The 24,529-nt window shown below is 43.7% G+C and overlaps 1 protein-coding gene across 2 annotated transcripts in view; it reads left to right on the top strand.

Moving 5' to 3' along the window:
* The window catches only part of man1a1 (mannosidase, alpha, class 1A, member 1), a 590,495-nt gene that overhangs the window by 179,276 nt on the left and 386,690 nt on the right, over positions 1-24,529 (top strand). Inside the window, exon 2 of one of the 2 annotated variants that reach the window (XM_070885307.1) lies at positions 8,015-8,111. In XM_070885307.1, the coding sequence (XP_070741408.1) occupies positions 8,015-8,111 (97 nt within the window). Of the gene's footprint in view, positions 1-8,014; positions 8,112-24,529 lie in introns of those variants that run through there. The other variant, XM_070885308.1, reaches the window with a different exon arrangement.

Consider the following 24,529-nt stretch of genomic DNA (forward strand, 5'->3'; position numbering starts at 1 on the left):
CACACACAAAGGACAGTGAACCGACGTCCCCTGTGGATTGTCCCCGGAGACCCCCCAGCACTGCTGGGGAGAAGCTGGCTGGCAAAACTAAACTGGAAATGGGATGATATCCATGCCATGTCATTAGAGGAACGGACCTCCTGCTCAACAGTTATAAAGCGATTTGAACATCTCTTTCAGCCAGGTGTGGACACTTTCAAAGGAGCCAAAGTCAAAATCTACATCACAGGATGCTAGACCGGTCCATCACAAGGCCAGAGCTGTGCCCTATGTGATGAGGGAAAAGATTGAACATGAACTAGACAGGCTTCTGCGGGAAGGCATTATATCACCTGTGGAATTTAGCGACTGGGCAAGTCCCATCGTCCCAGTCATGAAGCCTGATGGATCCGTACGAATCTGTGGGGACTACAAATCTACCATAAACAGAGTCTCCCTACAGGACCAGTACTCGCTGCCCAGAGCGGAGGACTTATTTGCCACATTGGCTGGAGGTAAACTTTTCTCAAAATTAGACCTCACATCTGTGTATATGATGCAAGAATTGACCAAGGAATCCAAGCTACTCACCACCACCAACACACATCGAGGCCTTTTCATGTACAATCAATGCCCATTCGGCATTAAGTCGGCAGCTGCCATATTCCAGCGCAACATGGAGAGTCTGCTCAAGTCCATCCCAGGGACCGTTGTATTTCAAGACAACATACTTATCACAGGCAGGAACACCGACTCCCATCTCTGTAATTTGGAGGAAGTACTAAAGCGGTTGAATCGGGTAGGCCTAAGAGTCAAGAAATCCAAGTGCCTGTTTCTCGCACCCGAGGTTGAATTTTTGGGCAGAAGGATTGCCGCTGATGGAATCCGCCCAACAGAGTCCAAAACAGAAGCAATTCGCCTGGCACCCAGGCCCCGGAACGTCTCAGAACTGCACGCCTTTCTCAGGCTACTCAATTACTTTGGGAACTTTATGCAGAACTTAAGCACGCTGCTGGAGCCTCTCCACGTGCTACTCAGGAAGGGGTGCGATTGGTTTTGGGGGGACGCCCAGGAACACGCCTTCAATAAGGCACGCAACCTTTTATGTTCCAACAGTGTTTTGACTTTCTTTGACCCAGGTAAAAAGCTAGTTCTCACATGCGATGTGTCAGCGTATGGGGTCGGGTGCGTTTTGCAACATGTCGATAGTGCGGGCAAATTACAACCCATAGCTTATGCCTCCAGGTCACTTTCGCGGGCGGAGCGCGGGTATGGAATGGTAGAGAAGGATGCACTCGCATGCGTGTACGGTGTCAAAAAGATGCACCAATACCCTTTCGGGGCCAAGTTCGCGTTAGAAACCGACCACAAGCCCCTCACGTCCCTCCTATCAGAGAGCAAGGCAATAAACGCCAACGCCTCGGCGCGAATTCAACGGTGGGCACTCATGCTGGCGTCCTACGACTATACCATAAGGCACAGACCAGGCACAGACAACTGTGCCGACGTGCTCAGCAGGCTACCCCTGGCGACCACGGAAGGGTCTGACAAACAGGACTGTGAAATAGTCATGGCAATCAATGCCTTTGAGTCCACAGGTTCGCCCATGATTCCTCGCCAAATCAGAGCCTGGACGGCCAGCGACCCCACGTCATCCTTAGTAAAAAGATGTGTCCCAACCGGTGACTGGGCAGAGGCTCACGATGCCTGCCCCGAAGAATTAAAATCCTTTCACAGGCGTATGCATGAGCTATCACTACAAGCAGACTGCCTGATGTAGGGCAGCCGAGTAGTCATGCCTCTGTGAGGCAGAGAGGCATTTGTCCGGGAGCTCCACCACTAGCACCTGGAGGTCGTTCTCATGAAGGTCATGGCCAGATCCCACGTCTGGTGGCCTGGTATTGACGCGGACTTGGAGCTCTGCGTCCGAAGGTGCACCATTTGTGCCCAACTCAGCAATACCCCCAGGGAGGCTCCACTGAGGCCCTGGCCTACCAAACCGTGGTCGCGGGTGCACGTAGACTATGCGGGCCCATTCATGGGCAAAATGTTCCTCATCGTTGTAGATGCATTTTCAAAGTGGATCGAATGCACCATTTTAAACTCGAGCACAACCTCCACCACTGTGGAGAGCCTCGCAACCATGTTTGCAACGCACTGAATCCCTGACATATTGGTCAGTGACAATGGTCCGTGCTTCACCTTCGCAGAATTCCAAGACTTTATAATTGACCACGGCATAAATCACGTCAAGCTTGCCTCCAACGGCCAGGCGGAGAGAGCAGTGCAAATCATTAAACATGGCATGCTTAAAATCCAAGGTCCCACTCTGCAGGGTCGCCTGTCGCGACTGCTGCTGGCATACAGATCTCGTCCGCACTCATTGACTGGGATCCCCCCTGCGCAACTGTTGATGAAAAGGTCTTTAAAAACAAGGCTCTCATTAATCCTCCCAGACATGCACAAAATCGTTGAGGCAAAGCGCTGTAAGCTGACTGAGCACCATGACAGAAATTCGAGGGGGAGATGGAATAAGATAGGGGACAAAGTGTTTGTACTAAACTATGGCAGGAGTCCCAAATGGCTTGCAGGGACAGTAACATGCAAGGAAGGAAACAGGCTACTGTACAAATGGACAATGGCAAAACTTGCAGGAGGCATGTAGACAAGTCAAAAGCAGATTTACCAACAACACTGCGGAGCCAGAGGCAGACGACTATGTGGAACTCGCACCACACCTGGTGGACAGATAGAGGGAACAACCTGAGGAAAGGGCAATCCCAACAGACAGCCCAGGCGAGTCAACAACAATCACACCAATTGAAACAGACAGTCCAGGCGAGATACCAGCAACCACACCCAAAGAAAAGCAGACACCAAGGCAAACAACTGAACCACAACTCAGACGCTCCACGCGAGAGCGTAGACCACCTGAGAGACTGAACCTATAAAGACAATAAGACCTTGGGGGAGGGTGATGTCATGTATCTTACATTATTATATATAACTGTATCCTAACATGCTATACATGACTGTAATAAGATATGACCTGTAACCACCAGCATACCTTACCACCAGGGGTGCACTTGCAAGAGACAGGTATATAAGGACAGGTCTCAGGTAAGTGCAGCATTCCAGAGCTGTGAAATAAAGGTGCAGGTCCAGAGTGACCTTGACTTCACTACATGCCTCGTGTGAATCTGTACTGAGGGGACAGGACTTTACAGAGATAATGGGAAATAATTTACATGTATTCTTTTGAAGAAATTCCATAATCGTTCCATAAATAAATCATTCAGAAGGGTTGAATTCAGTAGAAAAAGAAAAGTTTTCTTGCTGCAAGAAATATACGTTTTTCCTTTTTTATAACTGCCGACAGATACAGTACAGTATAGTCGAGGATCTTGCAGAGACATCGTTGGTGGTTTTTCTCCAGCGATTTGAGGTGTCTATTGTATATGGTCCGCATCTCAGCCATACAGGAGGGTGGGTATCACTACAGCCATGTCGACCATAAGCTTCGTGCCAGATTTGAGGGCCTGATCTTCGAACACTCTCTTGCTCAGGTAGCCGAAGGCTGTGCTGACGCACTGGAGGCGGTGTTGAACCTCATCGTCAATGTCTGCCCTTGCTGATGATGGACTCCCGAGGTATGGAAAGTGTCCGTATTGTCCAGGACCGCAAGATCCTGCAACTCCCTTGGGAGGACAGACTCATCAACATCAGTGTTCTCGATCAGGCCAACATCCCCAGCTGACCACACTTGACCAGCTCTGTTGGGCGGGTCACAGTGTTCGCATGCCCGACACGAGACTCCCAAAGCAACGCTCTACTCAACTCCTACACGGCAGGCGAGTTCCAGGTGGGCAGAGGAAACTTTTCAAGGACACCCTCAATGCCTCCTTAATAAAGTGCAACATCCCCACCTACACCTGGCCAAAGACCGCCTTTAGTGGAGGAAGAGCATCCGGCAGGGCGCTGAGCACCTCGAGTCTCGTCTCCAAGAGCATGCAGAAAGCAAGAGCAGGCAGTGGAAGAAGCGTGCAGCAAACCTGTCCCACCCACCCTTTCCTCCAACAACTGTCTATCCCACCTGTGACAGAGACTGTAATTCCCATGTTGGACTGTTCAACCACCTGAGAGCTCACTTTGAGTGGAAGCAAGTCTTCCTCGATTTCGAGGGACTGCCTATGATGATGACAGTAGAGGGCTGCCTTTGTTTTTATTACTTCAGTTGAATAGCAGGCTTTGATTTGTAAACTACAGAATTGAAGTACTTATGGTTATATTTTTTCCAAGTAATTTTTTTTTAAGTGAGTTTGTGGTTTTGTTCAGACACATTTGCCTTTTTTGAAAATGAATGTTGGAAATGTTAGATCAAATAGGTGAGAACAGGTATCCAGACGTGTTCATTAAAAGTTGCATTTTAGCCAAACACCAATTATTTCTCATCATTGGTCAATAGGTTTATTTTGCAAAAGAGCACCCGACAGGATATGCAAGTTCTTATTTTTTTTTAACTTGTACAACAAACCAGACCATACTGCTGCTAAACAAAACTCGAGCCGTCTGATGACCATGGTCAATATTAAAATAGTTATCGAATATCACATGAATGGCACGTGTGTATATGTAGTGTATGCATAAAAATGTGCAATTAATGTACAAAGCAGATATTGAAATGTCCCATTCTCGTGTCCCTTTCCAGGATGAAGGCATTGGTTTTATTTTGCAATCAAAATTGCCCTGTGGTATTTAGTAGATATTTGCTAAATATCTACTAAATACTTGTTACTTGGAAAGAAATATTAGTTGATCTTTTCCTGTGGTATGAATGGCCGTTTTTTTGTTTCATTGGTTCACCAAGGTATTCACTCAGTGTCTGACATTTGCACCATCATCTACTGTGGGTTTACTGGGAGTGTGTTTCAAGCTTTCACAATAGATATAACTATTCTATAGAAGTCTGAGTGGTTTTGATTTTGAAATTCATTTGGGTCTTGTCCTACTTGCACAACATAATCTATCTTGCTCTCAGAAGCCCAGATCTAGGTGGAATGCTTCTATTTACGGTACAATACTTCAAATATAAAGAGAGAGGAGTGTACAAATGCTTGTATTTTTATGCAATAAAAGTGCTGTTTGCCAACTACAGAAAATTGAATTAATGGATGAATTATCAAGATCTGACAATCATCTTCATTCTCAAAGACACATTTGCTTCTGCAGAGGGATTTAGCTGGTTTTCTGGTTTGCTTTATCATTTTATAGCACCAACACTCCAACTACAGTCGGACTGGTCAAGAGAAACTATCGTGGACAGTGCGCAAAAAAAAGATGGATTTTGCTAGCGAGTAAATTAATTACGAGTAAAGTGCTTAAATGCAATATTTATTTTCAGTTGAGAGTTTTATTCTTCCTTAAGCATGTGACATCTGAGAAGCTCCCCTGCTGCAGATTTAAACTACATTTTAATTTGCATGCATGAACGGGTCTTTTTAAATCGTCTTCTCCATTATTTCTGTTGCAAGCCCCATTTGCTTCTGTGTTGTTAGTTCAGCAGAATTACTTTTGTTCATTTATTTCTGGCAACATGTGGGCAAATCCCAGCACTTGAATCCTCTCCTCTAATCCTCACTGTCATGTATCTCACACTACTGTACATAACTATCTCATCATGCTATACATGACGGTAACTAGAGATGACCTGTAACCACAAGCTTACCTTGCCACCAGGGGTGCACTTGCAGGAGACATTGGATACCTGTCCCAAACAGGTATATCAGGACAGGTCTCAGGCAAGTGAGGCATTCGAGAGCTGTGTAATAAAGGTGCAGGTCCTGAGTGACCTTGACTTCAGTATGTGCCTCGTGTGAATCTGTACTGCAGGGACAGGACTTTACACATACCTTGAAGTTTTATCCCTTTGGGTGCAGTCATGATACCATTTTCATGTCACGCAAGGTCTCTCTCTGCCTGCTCTCCTTTGATTGAGTAATCCGGGGGGGTGGGAGGAGTTCTGCACGTGGAGTGCTTTGGATGTTGCACTCTTGTCTCACTTGCTCAAGGGAGGATTCAATCCAGTCTTTCACTTTGCTACAAAGGAAGTATTTCTTTGAAGATGGTAATATTTTTAGATAGTTCCAGAATTATCATTCCCTTTCAACAACAGAATCTGTATGTTGGGTTTAAAGAAGATGGACTGACTTCATGCTCCATTCTATATTGATTTATATGGATGCGATGAACAACAGGTCTTAATTGTATAATTTCAGTTGAGAAATGCGAGGCTATTTGGCCTGGCATTCCTATCAGTCCATCAACAACTTCCTCGAAGGGATAATTTAGGTATACATTGGCGGGCGAAACGATTGCAAAGCCCGCACGATGTTGCCAGTGAGAAGCCCAAACAATTTGATGGTTGCACTTTATTTGCATTCAACCCATGTGGGGGTGGGGTGAGTGAAGAGGCACGAGGAGCATTATTGAAGGGAGAGGAAAGGTTAGTAGCAAGGCACGGAGAGCTGTCAAATTGTCAAGAGATTTTTTTTTAAATCAGACCTGTTTTCAACGATTTCTTTAATGGGCACCAGCTCTGGCCGTTTCTGCCTGTGTAGTGGGCGGGTCCAGCACTCAGCAAGTACCATCATGGGGCCACAATGTGCATTGAGTAATGAGGCTCCCGTCTCTCTCAGGAGCACAGAGCACATGACGCCTAAATTGAGTCTTGCTCAAAAATGGCTGTGGACGGGCCTTGGCCAGCAAGTCGGCAATGAGTTTAATTTTTGTCATTTTGGTCTTGCTATAGCCATGTTGCTAGTGGTGTCACTCCTCTCTTTGTTTATGCATAATAAACATTGTTTGAGATGTCAGAAAATACTGGAAATCTCAGCGGGTCAGGCAGCATCTGTGGAGGGAAACCGAGTTGATGTTTCAGGTCAATGACTTTTTCAGAACCAGTTCTGACAAAGGGTCATCGACCTGAAATGTTAACTCTCTTTTTCGCCACAGGTGCTGCCTGATGATCTGAGATTTCCAGCATCCGTAGTATTTTGATTTTGTGTTGTGGTGTTTGCAATGTCATTCAACTGTGATGAGATGCATATGAGACTGCTCCCATTCAAGCATTTTCTGTAATTGTCCCTTAATCCAGCTATATTTGGCCATACAGGAAGTCAGTTTCATCACAACTTGCTGACCTTCACCTATTCTATTGCATTATAGCTTTGGTGTTTCGTGAAAGTTCTGGGATGGCTCTTGGCTGTGGATTCTATATCTACCACCGGCACACAATGGCTATAGAATGTATAATCTGCAGCTTGTATTGCATCAACTCACCAAGATTACTTGCACAGAATCTCCCTCTCTCTGATCTCTACCAATTTGGGCAGCAGTTTTGAGAACCCCATCCGATCCAAATTCCCCATCAAATCACACACCATCCTAATCTGGACATACTTCACTATTCCTTCATTGTTGCTGGGTCAGTATCTTGGAAATACCAACCTCTGTTGTGGAAGAAGGACTGCAGCTGTACAAGGATCAGGCCCACCATCTTAGGGCAATTAGTGATGGACAATAAATGCAGCCTTTTCTAATTCCAGAGAATAACTAAAAGAACTTTATTTTAGCTATCTGAATTTACTTGCATCTATTATTGTTGTAATTTTTCTATCTTTTTTTAGTCTGGTATCCAGTTTTTTCTCTCAACTTGCATTGCAAATGCACTTGTAGAGTTGGTGAGAGGCCATTTCAGTTTTTTTTTTTAACTGTACTTGTATATTATAATTAATTTAAAAACTGAAAAAGTAAAGTTAAATGTGGAAAGAAAAATGCAATTTCTGGAGCTAGAAGTCTCCTTTCTACCTATAACTGAAAGCAATATGTACAGACATATTAAGCAGGCTTTGAATTATTGTGTGTAGAGAAAACAAAACTTGGGCTTAGAAAATTCCATGTATAACTGTGTCTTTTATAATAATTTGGATAAAACTATATCAAAATTTACCTAGTATTCCCCCATTATGTTTTATAGATGATGAAACATGCCTGGGAGAATTACAAACGTCATGCATGGGGATCAAGTGAATTGAAGCCTTTATCTAAACAACACCATTCTAGTAGTCTATTTGGTAAGTATTTTTCAGTTGTACTTTTTACCCTTAAATCTAATATTGGGACTGAAAGCTGTGCAGAGTTTATATATATTTTTTTACTGCATAAAAAGATGTATTTTACAAAAAAAAATGAAGAATTATGGTGCCCATAAGTTGATGAGGTTGAAAGACATCTCAAACAATGTTTATTTTGCATAAACAAATAGAGCAAGAGTGACACCACTAGATCTGTTTCCATGGTTTTGCATAATGTAACGACTCAACGTGGCTTGACTGTTTAAGCAATCTGTTCTGACATTTGCGCAAAATCTACTTTAAAGGGCTGTAAAGGTGGCAGTCGGTACAGCAGTAGTAGCCATAATGTACTTTTACATCATACGATTAACACGGCAAATTCCCAAGATGCCTCACAAAGGAGAAACCTCTATGTTCTCACTAGCACTTTTTCCAAACTATAAGGTTTAAGTTCCCAAATATTTCCTGTGTTCATAAATTATTATTCCTTCATCATACTGAAGCATTATGCTGTATTTGCTATTTTGTTCAAAACCTCTGCACGCAGTTTTTGTACAATGGATTGTGTTATTTCTGTTAACTAATATACTGCTGGATTGTTTGAAGATAAGATTCATAGATCCATTTTTAAATATGTTTGCAGGCTGCACTGTTTCAACATGTCTGAATTAACTGGGAATGTTGCAGCTAAATTGTATTGATGCTTTTCATGCTTGTAATAATTTTCATTGCATTGTCTTACCTTTTTTATGGTGTCATAAAGGCCTCTTTATTTTTTTCCAATTGCTGCCGAGTATTTGCTACACCCACACTAGGGTGACCAGACGTTCCCATTTTCCGGGGACAGTCCCCGGATGGGAGATCAGGTGTGACCTCAGTCACGGGGGTGGGGTCAGGTGTCTGAATCACCTTTAATCATGTGACATCACATCCACATTAATTATATGCACATCTGTTTTGCATTTGTAGTGTATATGTTCAACTGTTATAGACTGCTTTAAAAAAAAAAATTCGCTACGTTGAGCAACCTGCATTTCCATCCTGGTTACTTTGCTGTGTTCCCACCCTGTGGGCCCAAGTTTCGGGCCTCGCCTAAAACGGCGCAGCCTGGACCTGGACGCCCGTTTTTCGCGCCACAAAGTGGGCCTAAAAAAAACTCACCTATTCTCCGGCTCCCTGCAGGTCCTCTGGAGCTGGGTGCGGCGCAGCATGAACTGTGGGGGGCGGAGCCAGGTGCCTGCGCTGAAAACAGTGCCGGGACCTCTGCACATGTGCGCTACAGTGGGCACGCATGTGCAGTAGCTCCAGGCGCCCAAAACTGTGGGAGGGGCCCGAAGCATGCAGCCCCTCGCCCTGGCTGAATGGCCTCACTGGGGCTGCGTCGATAAGGCTCACCTCCCACCTGACCCGACCCGACCTCCGCTCCCCCCCTTCCCCTGGCAATCCTCCGTGCCCCGACCTCCGCTCCCCCCACCACCGACCCGACATCCGCTACCCCCCCCCCCCCGGCGACTTGACCTCCGCGACTCTCTCCTCCTCCCCCGCCCCCCCCCCTCCGCGACTCTCTCTCTCACTCTCACTCTCACTCTCACTCTCACTCTCACTCTCACTCTCACTCTCACTCTCACTCTCTCTCTCTCTCTCTCTCTCTCTCTCTCTCTCTCTCTTCCCCCACCCCCACCCACCTACTCCTCTGCGACTCCTCCGCGACTCTCTCCCCACCCCTCCGTGACTCTTTTCCCCCCCCCCCCCAGACCCGGGACCCAAGACCCAATGCCACCTACCTGTAAATCCAGCCCGAAGTCTTGGGCCCGGCCATTCAGCCTCCTTCTCTTCTTCCCTTCCCTCCCTCCCCTCACCTTCCTTCACTCCCTCCCTCCCCTCTCTCCTTCAACTCCCCCCTTCTCATCCTCCCCCCCCCTCCTTCTCCTCCCCTCCCCCCCTCCTGCCCCCCTCTACCTCCCTCCTCCTTCCTCCCCCTTCTCTCCACCCCGCCCCTGTCAGAAACACAGACACTGACAGACAGAGAATGAGACACACACACAGACAGATAGTTAGAGACACTGACAGAGACACACTGGGGGGGCCGTCCCAGCACACTGTTGGAGGGCTCCCGGTGCTGCAGTCGGTAAGTAGAAAATGTTTTATTTCTTGATTTTTTTTTTTTATTATTTTTTATTAATTTTTTTTGGATTGATTTATTGATGTATTTATCATTTATTATTGATGATGGCTCTTTATTTGTAAAACTGAAGTGTTTAATGTTTGTAAACTTCCCTTTAAACCCCCCCCCCCCGCCCATTCCCTACGCCTGATTTGTAACCTACGCCTGATTTTCTAAGTGTAGACAAGGTTTTTCTGAGCGTACAAAAATCTACACTTACTCCATTCTAAGTTAGTTTGGAGTATGTTTTCACTGCCAAAACTTTCAAAACGGGCGTAAGTGGCCGGACACGCCCCCTTTTGAAAAAAAAATCTGTTCCAAACTGAAACTGTTCTAACTGACTAGAACTGGAGCAAACTAAATGCCGAGAATTGCAATTTCTAAGATACTCCATTCTAAAACAGTTGCTCCAAAAAAACAGGAGCAACTCGGGGCGAAACTTGACCCCATTGTCTCTCCGGATTTGTTTATAAAATATGGTCACCCTAGCCTTTATATTGTATTGTATTCAAGGAATTGACTGGGTTCAGTGAACTTTAAGTCTATCATTTCCACATCCCCAAAAGCTCGAATTTCCTCTGCTGGCTAGTTTGTATTTTAATAATTCTTCCTCATTCATTCAAACTCCCTTCATGTACTGGGGAAAATAATTTTCACCATCACTGAGTTTCTGATTTTTTCTTTGCATTTTTGGTTGAGTGATTTCGACTTTATTTCCACTTCAGCCAAGTTCAGAAGACGTGGGTCTTCACTTTTGCCTAGATTCTCAGTTCTTTCTTTCACAAAGATGCTTGTGTGCTTCCAAACATGGTTTTAAAAAAAAGCATAGCATTTTGGTAAGTAGAGATCCTGGATTGTGCAATTTTCATGCTCGGAATTTGCTACAGCTAGTTTGCTCGGTTCGTTCTACATTCTTGTGCATGATTCGCAAGTTTTAAAATTCTGGTATGATCTTGTGTCTTTTGAGTCTCTTGTGTCCACAGAGCGCATCACACATCCTTTACAATATGAAAGCAAAATACTGCGCAGGCTGGAAATCTAAAATAAAACAGAAAATGCTGGAAACACTCAGTAGATCAGACAACATCTGTGGAGCGAGAAACATAATTAATGTTTCAATTTGATTTAATTGTTTTTACCTAGTTTAAGCCAATAATCTGATTCAGAATTCCTTCGGAATGCCAGAGCCCTTCTGGTGTCAGTCCTACTGACTTGTTCTCTGTCAGGACTTCAGCATGTATTGTACATGTTCAAAGCTTAGCACTAGAGCTTTAAGGGTAGTGAAAATCACTAGAATAAAAATCCAGACCTCCAGAATGTACAGAGCTGATGTGCCCCAGTGCAGCCCAAGTTTGTTGACACCCCCCCCCCCCAAAAAAAAAAGCTACAGCGAGTAAAGTGTAAAGCAGGAGCTCTCCAGGAGCTGCCCTCTCCCAGCCTCTGTCCTGTGTAAGCTGGTTTGATTGGGTGTTTCAGCTTCTCTCTCTCAAGTTCCTCCAGCATTGGTCACTGAGGTACAACCCTTACTGCAGGGTTGACCTCCAGATTTTGCAGAGGGATGCTATATGGTGCCCAGTCGCATACACAACTTACTGTTCCACTCCATCGGAAGGTCTAGCACTATTTTAAACTGAATTTTGTAACTGGCATGCAATCGTGGTCCAAACGGGGGTATATATCCAGCATGGGAGGAATTGATTTTATATCGCAATAACAATCTCTAATATTTGAGCATACTAATTCGTAGTTCAAATCATTTGTCTAATATGTGAAGTAGACTGACTGAGTATCCTACTTTTTTTCCTCTCCATTGTGCAATTTTGCAAATTCTATTAATAATGCTAATTTAAGACTAGTATTTCTAAATTAAGTGACATTCAACATTGCATTACAAGAAATACAGGCTAAGTGAAAAAGTAGATTGTGTGAGGAAATGTTATTTTTATCAGACGAGTACCATTAAACAAAACAGATTTTGTGTCTTTTGTTGTATTATGGAGAAATTGGATTTTTGGATTGTATTTAGCAGTGGCTTCTACCAACAGATGAGCAGCTTACCCAATACCTTGACTTCCCTTAACTAATGGATGGAATTGCCTTTTGAACTCATCTGAGACCCAGTTTCTTTCTATTTATTGGAAAAAGCTCATTTGCAGTAAGGTTGTGGAATGAACAGATTACATTGAGAGCACATATAACTTGTTCGATGTGCTGTGGATGTTGCAAGATAATATTTTTCAATTCGGTAAAATATTAAGGTAAAAGTATTACAATCGAGTTACCTGGACACTTGGATCCAGGAGGCAGTCACACCTTAGGTTAGGTAGTGATGCAAGTTTGTTTAGTGGTCTGGGACAGGAGGGCGTGACTGCAAGTCGGACAGGTAAGGGGACCTCAAACCTTTGCCCTTAGGTAACAGGAATGAGGTTCTTGCTGCCTGTGTGGATGAGGGCAAAGTCTGTAGGGTGGATGAGCAAACTGAACACGGTACCTTTGTACAGGACGCCAGTCAAGTTGGGGGAGGGAAAAGGAATGCTGTAACTGTACGGGACTGTATAGTCAAGGGGCAGATACTGTTCTCTGAAGCCACGACTGGGATTGCCAAAGGTTATCTTGCCTTCCTGGTGCCAGTGTTAAGGAAATCTCCTCATGGCTGGAGAACAACTTGGGAATGGGGAGGATCCAGTTCTCGTGGTCCACATCATCATCATCATAGGCAGTCCCTCGGAATCGAGGAAGACTTGCTTCCACTCTTAAAATGAGTCCTTATGTAGCTGAACAGTCCAATATGAGAACCACAGTCCCTGTCACAGGTGGGACAGATAGTCGTTGAGGATAAGGGAGGGTGGGACAGGTTTTCCGCACGCTCTTTCCACTGCCTGCGCTGGTTTCTGCATGCTCTTGGCGATGAGACTCAAGGTGCTCAGCGCCCTCCTGGATGCACTTCCTTCACTTAGGGCGGTCTTTGGCCAGGGACTCCCAGTTGTCATTGGTGATGTTGCACTTTATTAGGGAGGTTTTGAGGGTGTCCTTGTAACGTTTCCTCTGCTCAGCTTTGGCTCGTTTGCCGTGAAGGAGTTCCGAATAGAGCAGTTGCTTTGGGAGTCTTCTGTCTGGCATGCGGACAATGTGGCCTGCCCAGCGGATCTGATAAACTGTGGTCAGTGCTTCAATGCTGGGGATGTTGGCCTGGTTGAGGACGCTAATGTTGGTGCATCTGTCCTCCCAGGGGATTTGTAGGATCTTGCGGAGACATCATTGGCGGCATGTCTACAGCGACTTGAGGTGTCGACTGTATATGGTCCATTCTCTGAGCCATACAGGAGGGCGGGTATTACTACAACCCTGTAGACCATGAGCTTGATGGCAGATTTGAGGGCCTGGTCGTCGAACACTCTTTCCTCAGGTGGCCAAAGGCTGCACTGGCGCACTGGAGATGGTGTTGAATCTCGTCATCAATGTCTGCTCTTGTTAAGTGGCTCGAGGTATGGGAAATGGTCCATGTTGTCCAGGGCCATGCCGTGGATCTTGATGACTGGGGGGCAGTGCTGTGCGGCGAGGACAGGCTGGTGGAGGACCTTTGTCTTACGAATGCTTAGCGTAAGGCCCATGCTTTCATACGCCTCAGTAAATACCTCGACTATATCCTGGAGTTCAGCCTCTGTATGTGCGCAGACGCAAGCATCGTCCGCATACTGTAGCTCAATGACAGAGTTTAGAAACAGAAATTTACAGCGCAGAAGGAAGCCATTTTGGCCCATCGTGTCCATGCCAGCCGAGAAAGAGCTGCACGGCCCTTGGTCAGCAGCCCTAAAGGTCACACACAAACCTGTGAACAATGATGGAAAAGCAAAGAGCACCCAGCCCAACCAGTTCGCCTCACACAACTGCGACACTGAAACATTCTACATTCCACCCCAACCAGAACCATGTGATCTCCTGGGAGAGGCAATAACCAGATAAAAACCAAGGCTAATTTTGGGAGAAAAAATCTGGGAAAATTCCTCTGACCCATCCAGGCGATCGAAACTAGTCCAGGAGATCACCCTGGTTGTATTCAATTCCCTGCAGTACTTACCATTATATCTGTGCCATCCAATAAAAGGTGAGGGTTTCTGCATCCACCACTCTTCCAAGCAACAAGTTCCAGATCCCCACAACCCTCTGCATAAAGAAGCCCCCCTCAAATCCCCTCTAAACCTTTCACTAACCACTTTAAAACTATGCCCCCTCATAATAGACCCATCCACCAATGGAAATAGGCCATTACTATCCACTATGTCCAGGCCCCTCAATATTTTGTACACCTCAATGAGGTCTCCTCTCAACCTCCTCTGTTCCAATGAGAACAAACCCAGCCTATCCAATCTGTCCTCATAACTAAGGTTCTCCATTCCAGACAGCATCCTAGTAAATCTCCTCTGCACCCTCTCTAGTGCAATCATGTCCTTCCTATAATACGGTGACCAGAACTGAACGCAGTACACCAGCTGTGGCCTAACCAAAGTATTATAGAATTTAAGCATAACCTCCCTGCTGTTGTATTCTATGCCTCGGCCAATAAAGGCAAGCATTCCATATGCCTTCTTAACCACATTATCCATCTGGCCTGCTACTTTCAGGGATCTGTGGACAAGCACTCCAAGGTCCCTTTATTCATCTACACTATTAAGTAGCCTACCGCTTAATGTGTGTGTCCTTTCTTTATTAGCCCTCCCAAAGTGCATCACTTCACATGTCTCTGAATTAAATTCCATTTGCCACTGCTCTGCCCACCTGACCAGTAGATTGATATCCACCTGCGGCCCATGACTTTCCTCTTCATTACCAACCACACAGCCAATTTTAGTGTCGTCTGCAAACTTCTTAATCATACTCCCTATATTCAAATCTAAATCGTTGATATATACCACAAAAAGCAAGGGACCAGTATTGAGCCCTGTGGAACCCCACTGGAAACATCCTTCCAATCACAAAAACATCCATCAATCATTATCCTTTACTTCCTACCTCCAAGCCAATTTTGGATCCAACTTGCTACTTTGTCCTGGATCCCATGGGCTTTAACCTTCATGACCAGTCTACCATGTGGGACCTTATCAAAAGCCTTGCTAAAGTCCATATATGCTACATCGTACGCACTACCCTCATCGACCCTCTTGGTTACCTCCTCAAAAAATTCAATCAGGTTAGTCAAACACCATCTTCCCTTAACAAATCCGTGCTGACTGTCCCTAATTAATCCTTGCCTTTCCAAATGCAGATTTATCCTGTCTTTCAGGATTTTTTCCAATAATTTTCCCACCACTGAGGTTAGGCTGACAGGCCTGTAATTACTCGGCCTATCCCTTTCTCCCTTCTTCAACAAGGATACTACATTAGCAGTCCTCCAATCCTCCGGCACCATGCCCAGATCCAAAGAGGACTGGAAAATGATGGTCAAGGCCTCTGCTATTTCCTCTTTTACTTCGCTCAACAGCCTGAGATGCATTTCATCTGGGCCTGGAAACTTATCCACTTACAAAGTTGCTAAACCCCTTAATATGTCCCCCCTCTCTATATTTACTTCATCCAGAATATCACACTCCTTCTCGATAGCAGTATCTGCACTGCCCCTTTCCTTTGTGAAAACAGATGCAAAGTATTCGTTAAGAACCCTCCCAATATCTTCCGTCACACAAAGATTACCCTCATGGTCTTGAATAGATCCTACCCTTCCTTTAGTTACCTTCCTACTCTTAATATATTTATAGAACATCTTAGGGTTTTCCTTAATTTTACTGGCCAAGAATTTCTCGTGCTCTCTCTTAGCATTCCTAATCTCCTTTTTAATTTTGCCTCTTAACTTTCTATATTCCTCTAAAGATTCTATAGTATTTAGCCGTTGGTATATGACTTAAGCGTCCCTTTTTTTCTTAATCCTCCTCTTTTTTTCTTAATCATACCCTGTAAGTCCCTAGACATCCAGGGGGCTCTTGAATTATTTTTCCCAGCCTTTTTCTTTAAGGGCACAAGTTTGGCCTGAGCCTTCCGGATGATCTCCTAAAATGCCTCCCACTGTTCCGACACTGATTTACCCACAAGTAGCTGTTTCCAGTCCACTATGGCCAAATCACTCCTTAACTTAGCAAAATTAGCTTTTCTCCAATTCAGAACTTTTATTCCAGGCCTATCCTTGTCCTTATCCATAACCAACTTGAATCTGACTGAATTTTGGGGTGGTCTTGGACCTGGTCTAGAGACCGCGCAGGTGTTAAACAGGTTCTCACTGGCTCTGTAGTTTAGTTCTACTCCAGCGGGGAGCTTGTTGACTGTGAGGTGGAGCCGGCAGCAAGGAAGATTGAGAAGAGGGTTGGGGCGATGATACAGCTTTGTTTGACCCTGATCCGGACGTCGATTGGATCTGTAATGGATCCGCTGGTAAGGGTCACGGCCAACATGTCGTCGTAGAGCAGGCAGAGGATGTTGACGAACTTTTGGGGGCATCCGAAACGGAGGAGGGGGAAAAATAAGCATAGTGGATCAGAAAGGACAAAGAGCTTAACAAAGGTAATATGACATTAGAGACGAAGGTGACATCAGGGGTAAATAGAAAAAAGTTGAAGTTAAAGGGCTGGAAGTTGGTGAGCATTTCCGGCCGGGCTTTTCGGTGGTATTTTTCGTTTTCAGCGGAAAACCACCCGGCGGTTTCGAAATACCACTGGGGAGTGGACCGTCGGCATGCACCACCGGAAAAACCACTACCGCCCAAGTTTAGTCGCGGTGGTGACCTGGAGGTGAGGACGAAAAAAACGCCCACGAGAACCCAGCCAGAGCTTGGCGGTAGCTATAAAACCCTGCAAAAAAAGGTAAGTTAAAGTTTTTTTAAATTCTTTCGCAGCAATTGTGGAAAAGGGTCCTGAGAATGTTTTCCGATTTTAAAAAAAAAAAAAAAAAAAAAATTTTTGTTTTATTGAAAAATATTTTTTTTGTGTTTTGCCCCTCCCTAGGCCCAACACTTGGTAGAAAATTTAGGACTGAGATGAGGAGAAACTGTGGAATTCTCTACCACAGTCTAAGGATAAGGGGTAAGCCATTTAGGACCGAGATGCGGAGGAACTTCTTCACCCAGAGAGTGGTGAACCTGTGGAATTCTCTACCACAGAAAGTTGTTGAGGCCAATTCACTAAATATATTCAAAAAGGAGTTAGATGAGGTCCTTACTACTAGGGGATCAAGGGGTATGGCGAGAAAGCAGGAATGGGGAACTGAAGTTGAATGTTCAGCCATGAACTCATTGAATGGCGGTGCAGGCTAGAAGGGCCGAATGGCCTACTCCTGCACCTATTTTCTATGTTTCTATATAGATTTTTTAGAAACAGAAGACATTACGGGTTATGGGGAAAAAGCAGGAATATGGTGTTGAGAGGTGTTCAGCCATGATCATGTTGAATGATGGTGCAGACTCGAAGGGCCGAATGGCCTATTACTGCTCCTGTCTCCTAACTTGCAGGGCGGTTTAAATTTGACGAGGTTCACGTTTTCCGCCGAGAATCCACGTACAATGCCGATTTTTTTTTTTTCCCGCCAGACGGAAATTTTTTCCATTTTTTGATCAATTTTTTGCTGTCATTAATTTAATAATCTTAGCGTTTTTTGGGGCGGCAATCCGTCAATTTCTGATTTTGAACAAAATCTATCCCATTGACACTATCTCTGAATGCATGAAGCATTCGCAACAAAATAAATGAATTAATAGCACAGATAGAAAGAAATGAGTTTGATCCATTAGCCATTATGGAAACGTGGTTGCAGAGTGACCAAGGTTGGGAACTAAATATTCCAGGATACTTCACTTTTCGAAGAGATAGGTAAAATGGAAAAGGAGGTGAGTAGACCTCATAATAAAGAATGGGATAAAGACAGTAGAGAGAAAGGATCTTAGCTAGGGAAAACAAGATTTGAATTGTTTGCGTGGAGCTAAAACAAGGGGCAGAAAACACTGCTGGCCCCTAAATGGTCGTTGTAGTGTTGGCCAGACTATAAATCAGGAAATTAGAGGTGGATGTGTCGAGGGTAATACAGTATTCATGGGGACGTTAATCTTCATATAGACAGGGAAAACCAAATTTGCAGTAATAGTGTGGGAGACAAGTTCGTGGAATTATTTTAACAATAGTGTTCTAGATCAGCAATGAGTAAGGATTAATTAATAATCTTGCAGTAAAGGAGCATTTGTGGAAGAGTGATCATAATATGATAAAATTTTATAGCGTTTGAGAGTGATTTAGTTAAGTCAAAAGGTAGGGACTTAAATCTGAACAAAGCAAGCCATGTCGGTATGAGGGGCGAGTTGGCTACTGTAGATTGGGAAATTAGATTAAAAGATATGAATGTAGATATAAGCACTGGAAAACATTTAAACAAATTAATTCATAATTTGAATATACATTCCCCTGAAGAATAAAAGCCCCATGAGTAAAGTGACCCAACCATGGCTAACAAGAGAAGTTAAAGATAGAATTAGATTAAAGGAAGAGTAGTAAGCCTGAGGATTTGGAGGATTATAGAATGCAGCAAAGGATGACCAAGAAATTAATAAAGACAAAAACAAATATGAAGCAAAGTTGAACAAATATTTTGCATCGGTCTTTATGGTAAAAGATATTAAAAACATCCCAATAGTGGATAATCAAGGGGCTATAGGGAGGGAGGAACTTAATACAATCACTATCACTAAAGAAGTAGTACTCGGTAAAATAATGGGACTAAAGGCGGATATATCCCCTGGACCTTTTGGCTTACATCCTCGGGTCTTAAAAGAAGTGGCTGCAGAGATAGTGGATGCATTGGTTGTAATTTACCAAAATTCCCTGGATTCTGGGGAGGTCCCAGCGTATTGGAAAACCGCAAATGTAACAACCCTATTTGAAAAAAAAGGACGCAGACAGAAAGCAGGAAACTATAGACCAGTTAACCTAACATCTGTCTTGGGAAAATGCTGGAGCCCATTATTAAGGAAACATTTAGTAGGACATTTGGAAAAGCATGATTCAATCAAGCAGAGTCAGCATGGTTTTATGAAAGAGAAATTATGTTTGACAAATTTGCTGGAGTTCTTTTGAGGATGTAACAAGCAGGGTGGAAAAGGGGGAACCAGTGGAAAAGCAGATTGTGAGGAGGACATAAAAAATCTGCAAAGGGATATAGACAGGCTAAGTGAGTGGGCAAACATTTGGCAGATGGAATATAATGTGAGAGAATGTGAGGTTATCCACTTTGACAGAAAAAATAGAAAAGCAAATTATAATTTAAATGAAACATTGCAAAGTGCTGCAGTACAGAGGGACCTGGGGATCCTTGTGCATGAAACACAAAAGGTGAGTATGCAGGTACAGCAAGTAATCAGTCAGGCAAATGGAATATTGGCCTTTATTGCAAGGGGGATAGAGTATAAATGCAGAGAAGTACAGGGTATTGGTGAGGCCATACTTGGAGTACTGTGTACAGTTTTGGTCTCCGTATTTAAGGAAGGATATACTTGCATTGGAAACTGTTCAGTGAAGGTTTACAAGGTTGATTCCAGAGATAAGGAGGTTGACTTATGAAGATAGGTTGAGTAGGTTGGGCGTATACTCATTGGAGTTCAGAAGAATAAGAGGTGATCTTATCGAAACATATAAGATAATGAAGGGGCTCGACAAGGTGACTGCAGAGAGGATATTTCCACTCAGAGGGGAAACTAAAACTAGGGGACATAGGGCCCAATTTTGGCCATGACTTGCATCAATTTTTTTGGAGTAAGTTGTTTTTTCTGGCATAAGTTTTAAAAAATGCCATTTTCCCCAAAATATTTGCTCCAGAGTAAGTCAGTTAGGTGTGATTTTTTTTTTTTGCAGTTTTTTTTCCCAAAAGGGGGCCTTACCAGACACTTATGCCAGTTTTGGCCATTTATGCCATTTTGGCCAGCTAAAAGTTACTCCAAATCCATTTAGGACAGCGTATGTGACCTGCTCTGAAAAACCTTGCGGGCAGTTAACAAATCGGCGCAGGTAGGGCCTGCACCAAGCAGCAAACATTCAATACAAAAGTTCAAATAACTACATAAAAATAGGGTAAACAATTGAACAACAATTTTTAAAATTGTCCTAAGTCCTACCTTTAGTTGAAATTGGCCGGGGAAGGCAGCGGGCCGGGTCGGGAGGGGGGGAGGGAGAGGAAAGGCTGGTCTCGGCGGCATCTTTATAAAGTAGAACTCAAACTGGTTTGTTGTTTGCCCCTCAGTTGACCTTCATAAAATGGGACTGCACATGGTCGTCTTAGGCAGCTTGTCTGTTCTCTGGAAAAGTCCTTTGGCACATTGGACACTCGTAAACAAAGTGCTTCACAACGTGCTGCTCGAAATCAAAGTCCTCCAGGTTGATGGGGAAGATGACCTCACACACTGGGCACTTTTGGCTGTCAGTGATCTCCTCTTCGGTGTCCTATGAATTCTCCTTACCATCCTGGCTCTGCACCAAGTCAATGCTCGCACCGGTCTGCGATCCTTCAATATCAGAGAGTGCCGCAGGCCACTCGACCCGGGATAGGGACGGCGTGCTTCGGCCCCTCCCACACAGCGTCGGGCTGCGAGGAGCTACTGCACATGTGCGCGCATGTGCAGAGGTCCCGGCACTGTTTTCAGCACCCGCACCTGGCTCCGCCCCCCGAATCGAGCTTGCCACGCAGCACCACAATCGGGGAGAGGCTGGGGAGCGGCCAAAATGGTCCTGAAGATGTATGGCGCCCTAATCGTTCCACAAAAGCGGCGGACCTTTGATGGCAGAAATTTGTACCGGCCAAAATTGGGCCCATAATCTCAGAATAAGGGTTCACCCATTTAAAACTGCGATAAGGAGGAATTTCTTCTGAGGGCTGTAAATCTGTGGGATTCTCTGCCCCAGAGAGCTGTGGAGGCTGGGTCCATTGAGTATATTTAAGGCGGAAATAGACAGATTTTTGAGCGACAAGGGAATAAAGGGTTATGGGGAGCGGGCAGGGAATTGGAGCTGTGTCCATGATCAGATCAGCCATGATCTTATTAAATGGCGGAGCAGGCTCCAGGAGACAAATGTTCTACTCCTGCTCCTATTTATGTTATGTTCTTATGAGAGTAAACTAGCATGAGAAATAAAAACAGATTGCAAAAGCTGCTATGGGCATGTAAAAAGTAAATGTGGGTCCTTCGGAAGCAGTGACAGGAGAAATTATAATGCTTTATATCTGTCTTCATGATAGAATACACAAACATTCCAAAAATAATGGGAAACTAAGGGTCCAGCGAGAATGAGTGAGTAATTTAAGGAAATGTATTGCCGTTCCTTCATCGTCACTGGGTCAAAATCCTGGTACTCGCTCCCTAACAGCACCGTTGGGAGTATCTTCACCACACGGCTTCAAGAAGGCCGCTCACCATCACCTTCTCAAGGGCAATTAGGGATGGGCAATAAATACTGGCCTTGCCAGCAACACCCACATATCAGCAGCGAATAAAGGAAAATGGCCTTTCTAACCTTGCAGTGAAGAACTGGAGCAGGCTAGAATTTTAAGGGAGACCTGTGCAACCTTTTCTTTTAAGAGGAAGCCATCATTGAATAAACATTTAAAAGTACTGAAATTAGTGGACATGGGTCTAAAATAACTGCAGGAAACATGAGGCCTTGATTTGGAGTAAATTCAAATGAGTGGGCTGATTATAGTTACTTGCCATCACTAAGTTCCAAGTTTGTCTATATTAACTCTTAGATTAAATTGATCATTTAATAAGGTGAATGTTATAAATTCTTAAGATAAATACTTGCTGACAACCATCTGTTGACTTTACTTTTCCTTTGTTTATTGTGCAGTTGTTTACATTGTAATTTATGCACAATTCTTGGTCCATCAGTTTGGTAAGTTGATTTCTTTGGAATATTGGAGCATGTTGATGGCCCTGCTAATCTATACTGATACAATAAATAAGGACAGTTTTTAGCAGAGCACAGCTCGGATATGAACACAGAATTCACATGTTGTGAATTAACTGAAGTAATTTGCCATAATATTTTCAAGTTGTACACCCTTTCACTGTAACCAACATAATTCAAATTTGAGTTTTAAATGCACTTATTCAATGAAAAGAAAACAATAATCGGAGTTTAAAAGCTACTCAAGATACATAATACTTAGGAAGTATTGTCGGGTGGTTTGTGCAGAAGGTGGAACGGGGGTGCTTGGTGTTGTGGTGGCAGAGAAATAGTATGACTTTCTGTCTAGGTTTGATAACAGGATAGCATAGAAGCTGAACTCTAGGTTGGCTCATGGGATTAGAATGCAATCTTTTAGTCAATTTCAAATGAAAGAAAAATAGCCACCGGAATAGTTCTCAGAAATATTATGCTTCACCAACCTTATCTGTGGCATTGAAATTTATGTTTTTCAAAATGAGACAAGACAGTATTCAAAGTTTAATCCTGAAGATTTATTAGCAGTTGAGCAGTACTGAAAATATCTTGGTGATAAAGAATATTAAATCCATAACAAAAAAACATTGAACCTGAATCTGTGTTCTAAATAGCCATGAAGAGCATTATAAGAGAATCTATTTTAAAATCTGTGCACTGTCTATAGCTTTTTGGGCAATCAATATATTTTAAATTAAAATCTATTTGGTGATTGGGTTGTGCACTGACTTTTCCTGGGATCTGTGTTTGAATGCTGCCCAGGGTGAAGGCTCCAATGCGAAATGAGACTGGGCAGCCTCAGTCCAATTCTGACAATATGGGGCTGCAGCACCTAAGCAACCAAAGTAGAACCCAGATTGGCATGAAATTGTTAAATTCGGTTACAGAACCCATAGGGAAGATTGCTATTGATAATATCAAGACTGTATTAGTATGCCACAAGTTTTGAAATTTATCTTCTGACATCGGTGTTGAGGCACAGAATTGGTGCTTTTCGTGCATGTGTGTGTTTGGGGGCAGGGGAAAGCTTTACTACAATAGCAATGTCAACTTGCAGTTATGTCGTGCTTGCAAAATATCACAAGATGCTTATCTGACTATGATGATGTCACTGATTGCCGAAAATAGAAAAGTCTTCACAATCCAATTCCCAGAGCCGCAATCTCCTGCTCCACACTCTGCATCACAGGACATTAGGTTTCCTATGCTGGAGGGTGGGGGTGGGCATAGCAACCAATGGGCTAACACCTGCTGTTTGAGTGTAAAAGTGCTACTGCCATTGAAATCTGCTTTGTAAAATAAATAACTTACTTTGGGGGTGGGGGGGTTATTTTATGCATGGCTCACATTATATGCAAGAATAAACAATACCATTCTCAATAATTCAAGGAAGACTTCATTATCAACAGCTGCTTCAGGGCTATTTCTTTTCATAGAGATGCTTATGGCCATTAAAAATCTGCTGTCGTAATTTACTGCTCTTATTTATAGCCACCTTTTAATCAATGTTTAGCTTGTTTCATCTGAGAAAGGGTGACAATGTACTGGAACTCCTGTGTCCTCGTTCAAATCTGCAAAAACAAATTGTTACATTTACCAAACTGATGATTCCGAGGAGCAGTAAGAGTGGTAACTCTGTCCAGTTGAAGAGGTGTTTTCCAACTTTAAATATGCAGCTTTGATTTGTTTAAGGTCATCAGCGACGACAAGAAAGGCAATATTGCATCAACTTCCCTTAATAATCCAGTCTGAAGATATTTGACCTTCAAATGCTACCTTTTGAAACAATATAAAAGTAGCATTCCACTTGAGCAAACCAGGAGAAATTAAATTTTTAATCCATTGAAAGCTTTTGATTCAATCTTGTAATTGCATCCAGAATAGATTAGAAAATACATTCATCAAATCCACTTGGAGTATTTGGTCGCAGGATAATCTGCTTCTCTTGCTGTGCAAGAAACAAATAGCAAATCAGAGACCCTTGAATGTCTTGTATGATAATTGCAAATGAACAGCCTTCAACGTTCTGTTAATCAAGACATTACAATTATAGTCATGGAAATATGTATTTATATTCGACTCCGGCAGCCAGCACAAGCACCATCAGTAGTGGACGCTAAAGAAACTAGACTTATAAATTCTGAGACTTGCTATTGTAAAAGCTCCATCGGACTGTGTCTGCAGTGTCGGTCTTTGATCAGGTACAATGATGCCTCTGCAGGGGCTCTCTCCATTCATATTTCAATTACAACTGTTCCCCAGTGTTCTTATTTATAATTCACTGAAAATAAACA

The sequence above is a fragment of the Pristiophorus japonicus genome, chromosome 7 (assembly GCF_044704955.1).
Source record: "Pristiophorus japonicus isolate sPriJap1 chromosome 7, sPriJap1.hap1, whole genome shotgun sequence".
Lineage (NCBI taxonomy): Eukaryota > Metazoa > Chordata > Chondrichthyes > Pristiophoridae > Pristiophorus > Pristiophorus japonicus.